This window comes from Temnothorax longispinosus, chromosome 11, assembly GCF_030848805.1.
Source record: "Temnothorax longispinosus isolate EJ_2023e chromosome 11, Tlon_JGU_v1, whole genome shotgun sequence".
NCBI lineage: Eukaryota > Metazoa > Arthropoda > Insecta > Hymenoptera > Formicidae > Temnothorax > Temnothorax longispinosus.
In genome coordinates, this window is record NC_092368.1 from 14,385,809 (window position 1) to 14,400,934 (window position 15,126).

The 15,126-nt window shown below is 34.6% G+C and overlaps 1 protein-coding gene across 1 annotated transcript; it reads right to left on the reverse strand.

Annotated features, from left to right (window-relative positions):
- Nucleotides 1-612: 612 nt before the first annotated feature.
- LOC139821498 (ATP-binding cassette subfamily C member 4-like) lies at nt 613-15,103 on the reverse strand. Its single transcript, XM_071792552.1, has 17 exons — nt 14,861-15,103; nt 12,988-13,098; nt 12,005-12,170; nt 11,437-11,667; nt 8,132-8,263; nt 7,613-7,804; nt 7,149-7,457; nt 6,528-7,064; nt 5,890-6,195; nt 5,282-5,473; nt 4,407-4,899; nt 3,882-4,112; nt 3,035-3,274; nt 2,539-2,801; nt 2,032-2,471; nt 1,554-1,683; nt 613-1,276 (listed from the first exon to the last, which is right to left on the reverse strand). Exons 1-17 carry the CDS (start codon nt 14,932-14,934, stop codon nt 1,064-1,066), a joined length of 4,260 nt encoding a protein of 1,419 aa, XP_071648653.1. The 5' UTR covers nt 14,935-15,103; the 3' UTR covers nt 613-1,063.
- Nucleotides 15,104-15,126: the final 23 nt, after the last annotated feature.

Below are 15,126 nucleotides of genomic sequence, written 5' to 3' on the forward strand. Positions count from 1 at the left end.
ATTTGATCGTTACTTACTAGCGTAAAAGAACGAGTGTTTATATACATACGCATACATACATGTACAGGTAAGATCCGTTTTACGACAGAATTAGATTTCAGGAAAATAAGTCGTAAAATAAATGTTTACAAGTATGTACTAATACTGTTGTGCTTTTTAAAAATAATAAATTATTTTAAACATTTAACACATATTTTATTTATACTTTTTCCCCCATTTTTTCCATTTTCATGTAATTTTGAAAAGATCGTTAATGTAAGAAATAATAAAATAGACTATCGCGTAACGTACAGGATCTGCCAGTATACATATGATATATGTATAGGGTAATTAAGAAAATTATTGACAAACTTATCAATGATTGTTATAATGAAAAGAAGAAAATTTTTGGAAAAGATAGTGTACAGTTATTAAACCAGATTATAAGCAGTCATGTAAACGTAGTCAGAAAAGCCAGTATATACAGTACCTATGCGCTATGTCTGTAGCGCCTCTGCGTAGTATTATAAAGTGACTCGTTTGTACGAGTCTCCAGCGCTTCTCTGTTGCACTACAAAGTGTCTCATCCATTGGACCCTAAGAAACCACATTGCGGACAATATACCGACGAAATAATGTTACATAAGATTTATTTAAGCAAACAAAGATTACATGAACTAACTAAATGCATTACAAAAGATATTTGAATGCAACTAATACATTCAATATAAACATTGCATCGTCGAACGAAACTTTGGAACACTACATACTTCAAGCATCTCACGGATCACTTCAGATGCTGCTAGTAATCTGCCCAAAAGTGTTCCTAAGTCATTTACCGGTTTCTTGTAAATGAGGCATTTGATGTACACATTTCACAGTGAACTCATACTGTAACCAACGCTTCTTCTCTCGAACTGACTCAGGATTAATTCGGAAAACATATATAGATTCTTAGTCAAAAATTGCTCTATTCCTACACGATTCTTAAGTTTGTCAACAATATTTTAAATTATCCTGTATACAATAAAATATATATGTATATAATTTAAATATAGGTATATTTTTTGGGATGATACAAAATTTACAAAGCGGATTGTTCCGTGATCGTGACGTCGTTCTCGCTTTCGGTATTTTGCTCCGATAAGTTCAATTCACGATGATCGTTGTTCTTCTCGCAAGCCTTCTTCGCCTGTTCCAGAAGACTCTGTGCCATCTGATTGCCCGTTTTCTCCACCATTTGCGAAAAGTAGCCTTTTGGTTTGTCGTGCAACAGCTCGTATGGGCAACCGAATTCCTGTTGGCGTCACAATTTCATTTATAAAAAATATCTAATAAGAAACTCTCCCTGAGAAAGTTATAAGATTTTCCACAAAACTTGACTACTCTATGTATATAATACACTGATATTTCTCACAAAAGAATATGTATTGTCCAATGAGATATCAACTGCGAAAAAACCACGTTTAATTATAAAAAAGAATTTTTCGGAAATCTAGTTGCGTTTACTAAAATCAATATTCTCCCTAACATATATTTTCTAAAATATGCCTTATTAAATTGGAGGAACCTACCACAATAGAGCCATTCTCCATTACGATGATACGATCGCTGTCTATAATGGTATTCAAACGATGTGCTACCGTAATGACGGTGCATTCTTTAAAAGTACTTCTTATTGTGTTTTGAATTAAAGCATCGGTGCTAGAAAAAGAAGTACAAATTTAGGGAAAATTCACAAATAGATTCAAAAATCAATAACACGACAGCATTTTACAGCTACAGAACTGGAAACTCTTACTGAAAATCTGATTTAATTAAAAACTTTTGTTATTTTTCTAAACTCTTAATTTATTACAAAATAAATCATCATTTCACCGCATACCGAGAAATAGTGAATTATTTGGAAAATTAATATTTCGTTAAAAAAATTTTTAAGTGTCTATATGATAATTTATTCTTTCATTAACCATCAACCAAACAATAAACCATCTTATTTTTATTAAACAATATTATAATACATTTTTATTGCTAAAAATCGTCGAGACTCACTGCGAATCAATATTAGCCGTGGCCTCATCGAGAACGAGCAAGCGATTATTCCTTAGAATAGCCCTGGCCAAACATATGAGCTGCCTCTGGCCGACGCTGAAGTTCTGACCGCCATGAAAGATTTCTTGATCCAATGCGGTATCGTTCAGCTCGACCTGCCGCAGCACCTCCCACAGTTTCACGTCATCGTACTGACTGAACGGGTCCAGATTGTAGCGCAGACTCTCGGAGAAGAGCACCGGTTCCTGCGGTATGATGGAGATCTTGCAGCGCAGCTCGCTCAGACCTACCGTTCTCGTGTCTCGACCGTCAATTTTAATCTCGCCCTCCAGACCTTCGTTGAATAGGCGGAAGAGCGCTGAGATCAAAGAAGACTTGCCGGCGCCAGTGCGTCCCACCACCCCAACTTTCCAGCCAGGCTCGATGGATACGTTCAGATTCTGCGAAGCGCGACGGCGTGATAAAACACAAAAAGTGTCTGCAAAAATGAACGATTGGTTCACTTACTTTCAAGACCGGTGGATCGTCACTGTGATACTTCATGCTGACGTTCTTCAAGATCAATTGTCCTTGGGACGGCCATGTAGACGGCGGCGGATTGTCCGAGGTAATGGGTCCCTCCTGGGGAAGATTTGTGTACTGAAGAACTCTTTCTACGGAGGTCATCAGTGACATCGTCTCGGTGGACTGCTTTATGCCGTATTGCAAGCAACCGATCAAGATCAACGATTGCGATATTGCCAGACCTACCTGACTGTCTTCTACACTGTCTGTATTATGAAGATAAACGGAAAGATTAGTAAAAGCTCGAAGATTCCTCACGATTGTCGAAATGTATTTTCCAACTTATATACTAATCACTCGCGGAAATAAAAAATTGCTTAGATATCAAAGGATTCTATTAATTTGTTGTAGCTTTTTGTATGTTCTCGAAATATTTCAAAGTTGTGAAGGATGATATTTAATCTTCAATAAGAATGTTTTACATAATTATATAATTTACCATTTTTGCTCATCAATACTAGGGAGAAACAAAGCACGGCAAGGAACAGGCACATGATTAGATCGGTAAAGATACCGAAGGCTGACGAGCTTGATAAGAAGAGGTACCATGTGCCGCTGTGACGGTCTTGTAACACGTCGAACTGTTTTCGCATCATCTTCTCGATTTTGACGCCGCCACTTCTAATCGTCGGCAGGCCGTTCAGCGTAGCATTCACATGCGAGAATAACGGGCTCTTGGCTAAAAACGCAAACGCAAATAAACTGGAACTTACAAATTCTGCGTGAGAACTTACAAATCTAAGTTTGATGGCAAAAGTCAAACGGAATCTAAGAGTTGGGATCCTAAAGCCGTCTGTAATACCGGCTTTTTTTCTTAGCACTAATCTTTTAATTGGTTTTACAGAAATGCAAAATTCTTGTCTAGAATTAAAGTACGCATCGAAATTTAGGTCATGGTGGTCAAATTTATATCAAAAACGAGAAAAAATTAATATTTTTGTTAATTTTTGGTATACGTGACGACAATATTTGCTTTGTACAAAAATTCCACGATAAATATCCACAAAATTAGACCGGCATGACCTAGGGACAACATTTAAGAACAATATCGTGCAATTAGATCTAAGATTGAAAACCTAGAAAAAAAGATTAGTGCATATAACTTTTATATGTGCAAAAGCACATTCAGATTGACAGGATAAGCAATATATTGCGTGTGGCAAGAGATGGCGCAGTAATCGAACAAAGACAGATGCCTCTCGTTAGACAAGGACAGATAAGGAGATGAGTCGCGCGTATCCCCTCTCGTTCTTTTCTAATAAAGAGTTTCTCGTTCCAATACTTACTTACGCCTTCGAGACGTTTGACGTTTTGAGCGGTTTTCAGGTAGAATATCGTCGCGAAGTAAAACAAGATGACCAGTACTACTATCGGTATGAGCATCCATGGATTAATTATCGCTTCCATGGTGAATATACCGCATACTACGCAAAACACTTGGAGCGCCTCTAACATGATTTTGGGCAGGTACTCGTCCATGGTGCCCATGTCCTTCGAAAATCTATTTAAAATTCTCCCTGGAACAAAAAAACGATAAATTTAAACAAAGGTTTAACAGAAATCTGGAAATTAAAACCGTTGTTTCGATGATTCAGACTTTTTACTATATAAATATCCGTAAAAGGATCTATGCCAATCGTCCCGCATATCTTTATGAATAAGTATAAAATAAAAACCACTCGATAAATTCGAACTCGACTAAAATTTGTTAGTCTTATTTCTTCCGGATTTAAAAATTCGTAAACTCTTCAAAATTTCTCTTTGACGCCACAATTTCCTTTGCCTATTGTGATCTCATGATTACTGCTCACCAGAAGGATTAGTGTGGAAGAAGGACATGCGCGCCTGTACCAGATTGGAGAACATGGAGTTGTGCAGGTTGCAGCTCGAGTTCATGCAGATTTTCATGAAGAGGAAGCTCCGGAGCAGCGTGGTAACAGTACAGGCGATGATGCAGAATGTGTATACGTATATAGCATCTACAGTACTGAGCAGGCCGTCTGAGTTCAGCGTAAAGATCGACCCAAGGAAACTGTCGTTGTACATGTTTGCGAACTCTTTGGCCTCACTAGTGTTGTTAATGTGCCTGACAGTCTCCAAGTTGGTCCAGTACGAAAGCCAGTAATCATTCCCTGTGGTGGCAACCTGACTGATAACGAAGAGCAGCAGCAACATGAACAGGGTAAAGTAGTTGCCGCCGTGGTGGAAATATTCCTTGTACACTCTGCCAGATAGTCGGCCGCGTGCTATTATCTCGGCTTCCGGGCTGTTCTCCGCATAATCCGAATCGTCAATATCCGACTGCTGCACGGCAACAAAATAACAATCTAATTACTTGTTTGACCTTTGCAACGGGCACAGCTCGATAGAGATAGTCGCGCTATGATCATAAAAAATGTTAATAAAACGGTATTAAAAAAATTAATGAATGTTTAAAAACGACTTGAATTCTGTGGTTATAGCACACTTTGGAAACTGTTTTTAATTTGCTTTAGTTACTAATCAGCAACTAAAGCTGTTTTAATTATCTTAACGCGAACATGTTGCATAAATATATATTTTTTCAATTATCTTGTCTTGTTATGAGTGTATTTGTTTTAAACAAATCTGATATATAAAAAATGTCAATAGTTTCTGTTTTTTATTTTAATTTAAAAAAACTGTTGACAGATAAGGATTTTCTTACAATGATGGAACTTGCGGTTGATAATTTAGAGGCACGTCTTATTATCGAGGTTTTTCTCATAGACATTTCCGAAGCTCTCCTTATATTCTCTTCCTTCTTCTGCGCTTCGTGACTCAAATTGTCCATCATTCGAATGAAATCTTTATTTGATTTTACTAATTCGTTATAGCTTCCTTGCATCTTCATAAAACCCTTAGGAAACAATTCTTTAATTATTTACAATTTATAAATAAACTGTTAAAAGTTCGAATTTTACAAGTTTATATACAAATTTAAAAATTTCTTACTATTTTTTGTTAAAAGAATTCTCACAGTTCTTTTTAATGTTAACTTTGACAAAAATTTCTATTTTTATTGTTATATATATATTAATAATAATATAATATGTCTCTTTATAAAGTAACAATAAAATTAGTAAGAAATTTAAATATTGTTTATATATTTACTATTACTATTACTATTACGAGTCAACGCTGCATTCTTCATTAGAATGATGTAAAAAAATCGGATCCGGATAGAAACGGATTTGTAGTTGAAATTTTAAATGTAACAATGCAAACACCGATTAAATGTAAAATACCGATTAGAGAATATTCTATGCGACTCACTCGATCCAAAACGACGATGTGGTCCGCGCGTTTGAGAAATTGCAACTGATGGGTGACGAGTATTCTCGTCTTGTCGTGGAGATACTCGGTGATGCACTTCCCGTATAGATGCCTGGCGACACGAGAGTCCACCGCGCTCAAGGGATCGTCGAGCAGATAGAGATCCGCCTGCCTGTAAACCGCCCTCGCGAGATTGATACGCGCTCTTTGGCCTCCGGACAAGGATACACCTCTATCGCCGACCATCGTCATGTCTCCCTGTGGAAACTGTCGGAAATCCTTCGTCAAGGCGCACGCATTTGCCACCTAAAACGTTTGCCAATCGATCAGGAAGAGTGAGAAACATTAGAAAATGCTAGAAAATTTAAAATTAAGACATTCATAATTAGAACATTCTTCTTTTATCTAGATAAAATCATAGAGATTAAAGTTTCGGCAAAATTTATACTACTCGCTGAAACATGTCTCCTTTAATTAATAATAAATCAATGACAATTTACGTTGAATGGTTGAAGTAAAGAAGAATTTGAGAATTGTGTGAAGTTACGTAAAAGTTATCAATATTAACGTGCAATAGCAGGGATACATAAATACTGTACATTATCTGCAGTAACTGTATTGAATTATATGACAATTACTTGAGTATATCTAGCCTTGTCGTAGGGCTGGCCAAAGAGTATGTTGTCTCTTACAGTACCACAAAAGAGCCAGGGCTCCTGGCTGGCATAGGAGATGCGCAGATTCGGATTGCTTGTGAAGTAACCATTGGAAAGATTGCCCTGAAAAATATCCTTCGAGGAGTCCTGAGTGAGAATCACTGAACCCGCGCCGGGATCCAACTCCTTCAGCAGCATATGTAATATAGATGATTTGCCGGAACCCACGGGACCGACCACAGCGCATAACTGTCCCGGCTTGATGGTCAAGTCGATATTGCACAAAGTCGGCGGCAATTGGCCACTGACCCAATTGGCGGAAACGCGCTGAAGCTTCACGTAGACCGGAAGATCAGAAAATCCCTGAAGCTCCGAAAGTGCGATACTCCCATTTTTTGAGATGTACCTGTCTGTGTGATTCTCTACATTAGTCGCTTCGTTTGATTTCCGAGATTTATCCTGTAACTGCGGCGTCTTCTCTGAGCGTTTCACGTTTACTTCGTCCATGAACAGAAAGTCCTGTATAAATTAACGGAAAGATTGTGGAACAATAAATTTATGGGTTTTTCCGCGAATTCGAAATTAATATAAGAGAACATGCACCTCCAATCGGTTTATAGACACCATCGATTCACCCATCAGTATCAACGCTTGCGGAAACTGCAACGCTGCAGTGAGTTGAAGCATATTGAAGTACGTCGACATTTCGAAGGTTACGTCGGCAGTCAGGTAATGCCCCAGTAGGACGTACGTTATCAAGGTAAAATAGAGGGTTAGTCGCTCGGTGAAAACTATGATAGCCAAGTATGCGGCGCGCACGTACGACGAGAATTTGATCTTCTTGATTTCCAGCTTTCTGATCACCGACACGATCTTGTTGAACGGTTTCTCCCAGGCATACATCTTCACCACCTGAAACGGGAGTCATTATCTTGCAAGTTTTTTTACAAAATTATTTTTTTAGCATTTAACACTCGAATTTAGTACTTGAATTTGACATGAACGTTAAGGTCTTCACTCATTTTCGGTTTAGGAATAGAGTAACTGATTAAATGTTCTGGAGATACCTGTATCCCGGTTGCGAGTTCGCTCATCAGCTGCACTCTTCGGTCGGTCAGTGGCGCGATCATGGCTCTGATTCTGCGGCTCAACACGCTGAAAGTTCCTTGCCCCACTAGGGCAATGATCAACAGCGATCCAATGCCGACAAGAACCGAAATACCAATCTTTTGCCACGTTATAATTGCTATGATGGTGACCTGCAAGAGAGAACACTCGGCCAATCTCAACAGATGGTTCTTGAAAAGCAATACGATGAAAAAAAAAAAAGAAAAAGTTATATATCAGCTAATTAGTGAAACTATAAAATGCGTGGATGCATACAAACAGATATGAATAATACTTCTTATGAATTAGACTATAACTATTAGTTATACTAATCAATAATATAATCTAAGGAAGAAATTAATTAATTTGATATTTTAATTTAGCGATTTTGAAGGAAAGAAAAACGCTGTTGATGAATAACCATCTAAGAACAGTTTCGAAATGCACACAAATATTTTTCACTAGGTGAAAATTTGAACCTGAATAGGCATAATCCATATGTGATTCAGGAACATCGTTAACTGATCGAAGCGAGTGACATCATTGCTGAGAAGATTCATGATCTGTCCAGTACCGGTTTGGTTCATGGATGCTCTGTTCAATCGCAATAACTGCAACAGTTTCGAAAAAAATTATAGACTTTATTGCTACGTAATATATATAATACATTTAGTAAACAACATTTTTTCTGTTATCAATTTCTATTCTCTTTTGCTTCCTCATAGAGAAAGCTTTGTTTTCGTAAAAAAAAAAATTTTTTTTTGTTTTTTTGAATGTGTTCAGAATGTTCTAAAACGTCGAAAAATTGCAATTTTAAAAAATGTCTGTATGGATTAGTGTGTGTATGTATGTGTGTATGTGCCAAATTTACCGAAATTTCTATAACTCCAGAACTAATCAACCAAATCTTAACGAATTATATATGAAATAGGGGTAGAAAAAACTGAAGAATATAATAGAATTAATAAAAATTGCTAATAATCAAGGGGTTCTTTTTTAATAAAATTTTGACTTTTTGCAGAAATGTTTGTTTATGCTTTAATTTCCGCAAATTTGGAGATATCGATCTATTTCTAATTTTATTATATTTTTCAGTCTTTTCTACCCCTATTTCATACATAATTCTTTAAGATTTGGTTGATTAGACTCAGCTTTATACGCGATCAAAGATCCCTAATTTTTAGAAAAATGTCTGTAATAGCTTTAACTTCTATAAATTTTAAGATATCGGTCTATTTTTAATTTTGTTATATTCTTCAGTCTTCTCTCTATTTCTATTTTATATAATTCTTTAAGGCCGGTATTCATAGTCGGGTCTTTTATTATATTTTTCAGTCTTTTCTACCCCTATTTCATATATAATTCTTTAAGATTTGGTTGATTAGACTCAGCTTTATACGCGATCAAAGGTCTTTAATTTTTAGAAAAATGTCTGTAATAGTTTTAACTTCTGTAAATTTTAAGATATCGGTCTATTTTTAATTTTGTTATATTCTTCAGTCTTCTCTATTTCTATTTTATATAATTCTTTAAGGCCGGTATTCATAGTCGGGTCTTATATTCAAGATTGTCTTAAGTATAGTCTTAAGGCGTCATCAGCTAATCAGAGGGCTGTATTAGCATCTTAAGACGTCACTTCCTCTATAAGGAAGCCAAGTGCAAATTTCTAATTTGCACCATTTCTGTTATTGAATCCCGATTTTTCACTCTTCTTAAGGTTGAAGGCCTTTCTTCCGATATGATAATTGATTTTTGTTGGTGTTATTCGTTCACTCTTTTCATAAATCTATTATTATAAGTGTCTGATGTCTGTCTGTATGTATGTCTGTATGTCTGACCGCGAACTACTCATTTGTTAATGGACCGAACCTTAAAGAATTGTATATGAAATAGGGGTAGAAATTTCCGGGAATGGCGGTGATGGGGTTAATTTTTCGTTACCGATTTTTTTTAAACCGGTTGCGTAATTTTTCTAATTTTTCAGGAATTAATTGACTAAATTTTAATTATGGTTTTATAAAATAAAAAATACTTTTCTGAAAATTTAATTGCTTCAAACTCTTAATTAAATTATAATTCTTTAAAATATTGCTGTTTGTATGTTTTTAAACAACAGGCCGGGCTTGGGACCGTCCAAGGCGGAGTTAAAAAAAAATAAAAAAATATAAAGAAAAACAATTAGCATCGCGCTATAACGATTTCAACGTTTCGATACATTTATGTTCGATTGATATTGATATTGATTGACCTTTTTCCCACAAACATCGATTTATTATATGTCATTTTATAATCAATCTTATGTGTTAACATTTTTTAAGCAAAAATCGATAACCCTTTTACCAACCCTCGCAAAATTCAAAACAACTTTTTTTATACGTGTCCATACACATATTTAGGGGCTGAAACATCCCTTTGAAAAAAATTGACTTTTCTGTAAACTGTAAAAGATAGAAAAACATATTTAAACAAAAGTTGAATGGTTTGAAGAGTACTTTTCCTTAAATGAACGTTATGTGTAAAGTATTAAATAAATCGATTATGAGATTACCATTTGTATTACATACATTAAGTGAATTTAAAAGCCCTTAACACATTTTACTTTTGTAAAATAAAACAATTCAAAAAGTTGTTTTAATATAAAATTTAATTAATATATAAATTTTAATTGTATTAATATGTAGTATTAATATGTAGTAAAAAAAAATAAATAAAATTTTAAAAAGTATTTAAATTTAAGACAAAATATAGTAAAATATTTTTCTCCTTGTTATTACAACGAGTGAAAACTGCTATTTTTCATTTTGTTGGATTTTTCTCCGTTTACGTAATTCGTCGTATTTCGAAAGAGATAAGTGCACACGCGTCATTCCGCGATGCATATTCGCAGGGTACCAGCAAGCGGTGCTATCAGTTGAAGTCGAAGGATGTGCTAATGAAGAAGATATCGGGCATGTGCGACAAATCGCTATGTATTTATTTATTATTTCTTGAAATTGTAATGAATATGATCCTCGCGCATATTATAAGAAAATTGTTTCAAAGATGTTACAAGAAACGAAATTTCTCTTTCGAAATACAACGAATTACGTAAACGCAGAAAAAATCTTAGATTGACATAAGCCTCCAAAGATCGTTGCCGAACACAAGAAATAAATAATTGACGAATATTTTAATTTGCATTATGTATATTAATTACATAATTATAAGAAATAATGTTATTGCGCGTTGTAAAAAGTATAATTGTATCAATTTGTAGGTCGATAATAATAATAAAGAGTAAAAGTTATATAAATATCTATAATATATGTAAAATACAAACAAATTTTGCTCTGCATGCTTCAAGCATTATAGAAATAAAATATAGTTATTATAGTAATCTGTCATTTATTAATACGTCTATTTTTTATATTTTGAACGCGTTAATCTACATTTTTCCGCAAAGAGCTCGAGAATGGTCGATAACGAGTGTATGCTAATGAAGACAATGAATGTGCAAGATAACGAACTCAGTATAACCACTTCTTTAAGCACTAAAGAAAATTGATTTAAATCAATTTTTTTGGCATCAAAATTGATCTCCTACCTAAATAATATACCTAAAAATTGAATTATATGCGTCAATAATTTTCAACATTGATAAATCTTTTACGTTGAACCAACGTTAAGCGTTATATAATTATTACTAAATCAGTTAAAGCAAACATAATGTACTTTTCCAGCTAGAAAAAAAGTGCTTTTTCATCCTAGGAGAAACTTGGCCTAGCAAATTAATCTACAACATTACCTTTCGGTAGAGGAGGGAGCTGCAGGAGACGCGTATTCTCATGCCGATCTGCAACGACAGCAACGTTGTGTGGTGCATTATTAAAACGGAGGCAATATTGCAAATAATCATGGCACCGATGGAGATTAGCACCTCGTTCGTCTGTTGCTCGGTCTTTGCGGTCGAATCTCTGGCGAAGTAGTTGATAATCCAACTCTGAAAGATCGGTATCGCGACGCGTACTACGCTGCACTGAAAGCAAGAATGTTGATATTTAACGATTTCTACGGACTTATAAATTTAACGAATCTAAGAAGAAGAAAAAGAAGAGAAAAAGATATCAAATTAAATTTTTTTTTATTGTTAGCTGGATCCATCGAGAGATAGACATCTAACGCAACAAATTTTTCTATTGTTTCTCTTAGTGGCCAATATCTTTCTAAAACTTCCTTTTATTACGCATATATTTGGTGATACCAATTATATGATATTTATATGTATAACATATTTCGACATTGATTGATCTAATAAAGTATCGTGGTTATTAACATCACACGGTATTTTTCTTCAAACGTATCGATATATATACATTGATAAACGAGTAGATTCCGATTATGAAGTATGGCAACCAAAAAGCTTTGAAGATCGCCTTGTATAATCTCGGACGGGCGTTTTTTTTCAGTGGCACCTTTTGCCCGTCTTTACCCACGGTGTATTCCAGGTTCTTCAGTTTGTCCAGCTCGCGATTCCAGTACCTGGATGAAAAAGATGCGTTACACGCCCGCGTTCTCGGATAACAACCTCTCAGAAAACGAAATGGGAATTGACAACTTGGAAGACGTTTCTGAGATCACAATTCGCTTTAAGCTTGATGTCACTTCCATAAAACTATAAATTTTCCCGAGTATTCCAAAATATTATAAATTTTGCCGAGCCTTTAATCCCGTGGGGTTTCATAATAGGTTTCATAATATCACACGTCGCGCGTGAAGAAAGGATTAATTAATTTATTGTCTTATAATCTTCCCAAGTTTGTGATGTTAAATTTGTAATACAAATCTAACATATTGTATAATGCAATGAGATATAATACTGAGAAATTAATTGTTTAACACGCGCAGATCAATTTGTTATCGAACGATGCGTCAACGCGTATAGTCTAATCATAATATTGTTGTAACAGGTGTTAAGATCGTCTATCTTGCTATTAATAATGCAAAATAGCTTATTGCTAAGTCACAAATCATAAATCAGTCAACTCAATCATAAATTATTTAATTATCTACGTCAACTGTGCGTTAGTTGATTTATTATTAAGTTTTGTAAATTTCAATCTCTTCGTATTTGATTACATTCTTTAAAAAGTATTATAATGAAAAATGAGGTTGCCACAAAATACAATAGATATTGAAAATATATTGTATATAACATAAATTGCACTTGTATTTCTAAAAGAATTATTAAGTTTCGTTACTATTCTGTACAGCGATAAAGTGAATGCTATAACTGAAACAAGTGGTACGTCCATATATTGACGCGTGTCCGTTTGTCTCCAACGTATACAATACTCACTTCTCGAGGTAATCGGTCAATTTTTCGGACTCGTCCGCTTTTATTGGTCGATATATATCAGATTCTTCCAAATCACTCCTAGCGCCTTTCATAAATAATTCTCGCATCCACCTGTTCACACAATACTTCATTATACTACATTATATTACAGTATAATATATACTTCGGCTCAACTTCCGAATAGCCCCTACCTCCGAATTTGATGAAACTTGCAGGAGTTGTTGACTATTAGAGGACATGTTCATACCATAAAGAATTTTGTACGGAAACAAATAGGAACGGAGAAATTGGCGTCAAAAATTCAAAATTTGGTAAATGTTTACAATTAGGGCCCCAACAAGAAATCAATTAAAAAGAGGTAAATTCTATTTATTTTTGCTCCTCGAATCCAAAACTGTTGATAAAATTTGAGGGTTGCTTGTATTTTTTAAGATATTGTTAAGAAAATGAGAAAAAAACACTACATATATATACATATATATATATATATATATATATATATATATATATATATAGGTTAGATGACGCGCTTTAAAAGTATTTAACTGTTTAAAGTTTTTTTGGGCACGCATGGGGGGTGCAGGGGGGGCGAAGCCCCCAACGCTTATGCTCAAAATACATTTCTTACCCGGGCACGCCGAAAACATGGGGGGGTGGTGCAGAGGAAGGCGAAGCCCCCCTCGCCCATACATGTACTTTGATATATATTTCACGGTTCTCATTTTCTTAACAATATCTTATAAAATACAGGCGACCCTCAAATATTATCAACAGTTTTGGATTCGAGGAGCAAAAGTACATAGAATTTACCTTTTTTCAATTGATTTCTCGTTGGGGTTCTAATTGTAGACATTTACCAAATTTTGAATTTTTGACGCCAATTTCTCCGTTTCTATTTGTTTCCGTACAAAATCCTTTATGATATAAACGTGTATCCTCTAATAGTCAACAACTCCTGCAAATTTCATCAAATTCGGAGGTAGGGGCTATTCGGAAGTCTTACCATATATGTATATGACATAAAATATCAGAAACTTTAGATACGTAATTATATATGTATTTCGCAGACGCACTATACATGTATTTTTAACCAAAAGTTGTAAGCATACATGTTAATGTACGCAAAATGTTTTAAAATAGTCATTTCTCCATCGGCATCAGTACGATTATATAATCCGAGAACTCTAAATAGATATTTTGCGAACGCGTTATACATATATTTTTTTATTGTAAAGTTACTTTGACGGTGTTTGATTAGAAAAATCAAGGTTGCCTGAGTAATATAGAAAAAAAGTACATAAATTCTATTATGCGATAACGGCGATACAACGTAATACAATATGCATGTGTGTATGTGAATATGTTGATAACACTTACATATTAATTTCATACAAAAAAATGACTTGTTAGTTATATTAATACATAGTCAATTGTGTTAATTATGGCTAACGGTAGCTGATATGTAAAATAAGAAACATGGGCATGACTAGACGTAAATTGTAAGTTAATTTTTTAAATAGCGAGATAAAATTTGCGAAAATTTTTATTTCTTTAATATGTGAAACATGTATTATAAGATAAAAATAGCTAACATAATGCAAGCGAATATTGTTTATTTTGAAGAGAAAAAATTTCTAGCTTTAAAATATAAAGATAGCATTTCTTTCTGGAAGCAATACATTTCGCTTCCAAGAAGACAATTCTGCTTTAAAAAAGCTCTTTTTCGTAAAAAAGAAAGAAGAAGAAGAAGAAAGGAAAATTTCCGCTTTTTTGAATTTTTTTGCGGGTCAACATTTTTACTGTAAAAGCAAAGACACATTTCGTTCTTTCTTCTCCTTCTTTTTTTTCGAACAGACTAAGAATCTTAACAAACCAGAAGAATAAAACACTGAAAATATTCGCGGTCTCCCTTGGGTTTGGCTTCATATCGGTCGTGTTTTTATCCATGTTATCGCACTATTTCACAAAGTTTGATGATACTTCAAGGTAATAGAAGACAAATAAAAACAATCAGCATTCTAATTTTCTCCGTTCTTGCTTTTCCTCTCTCTTCTTCGTTCTTTTCCCTGCCGTCTCGAGGCACGCTTTCCAATAGTCAATCCTTTACTGGGACGAACAGTAACTGTGTCGTTGCTTTTC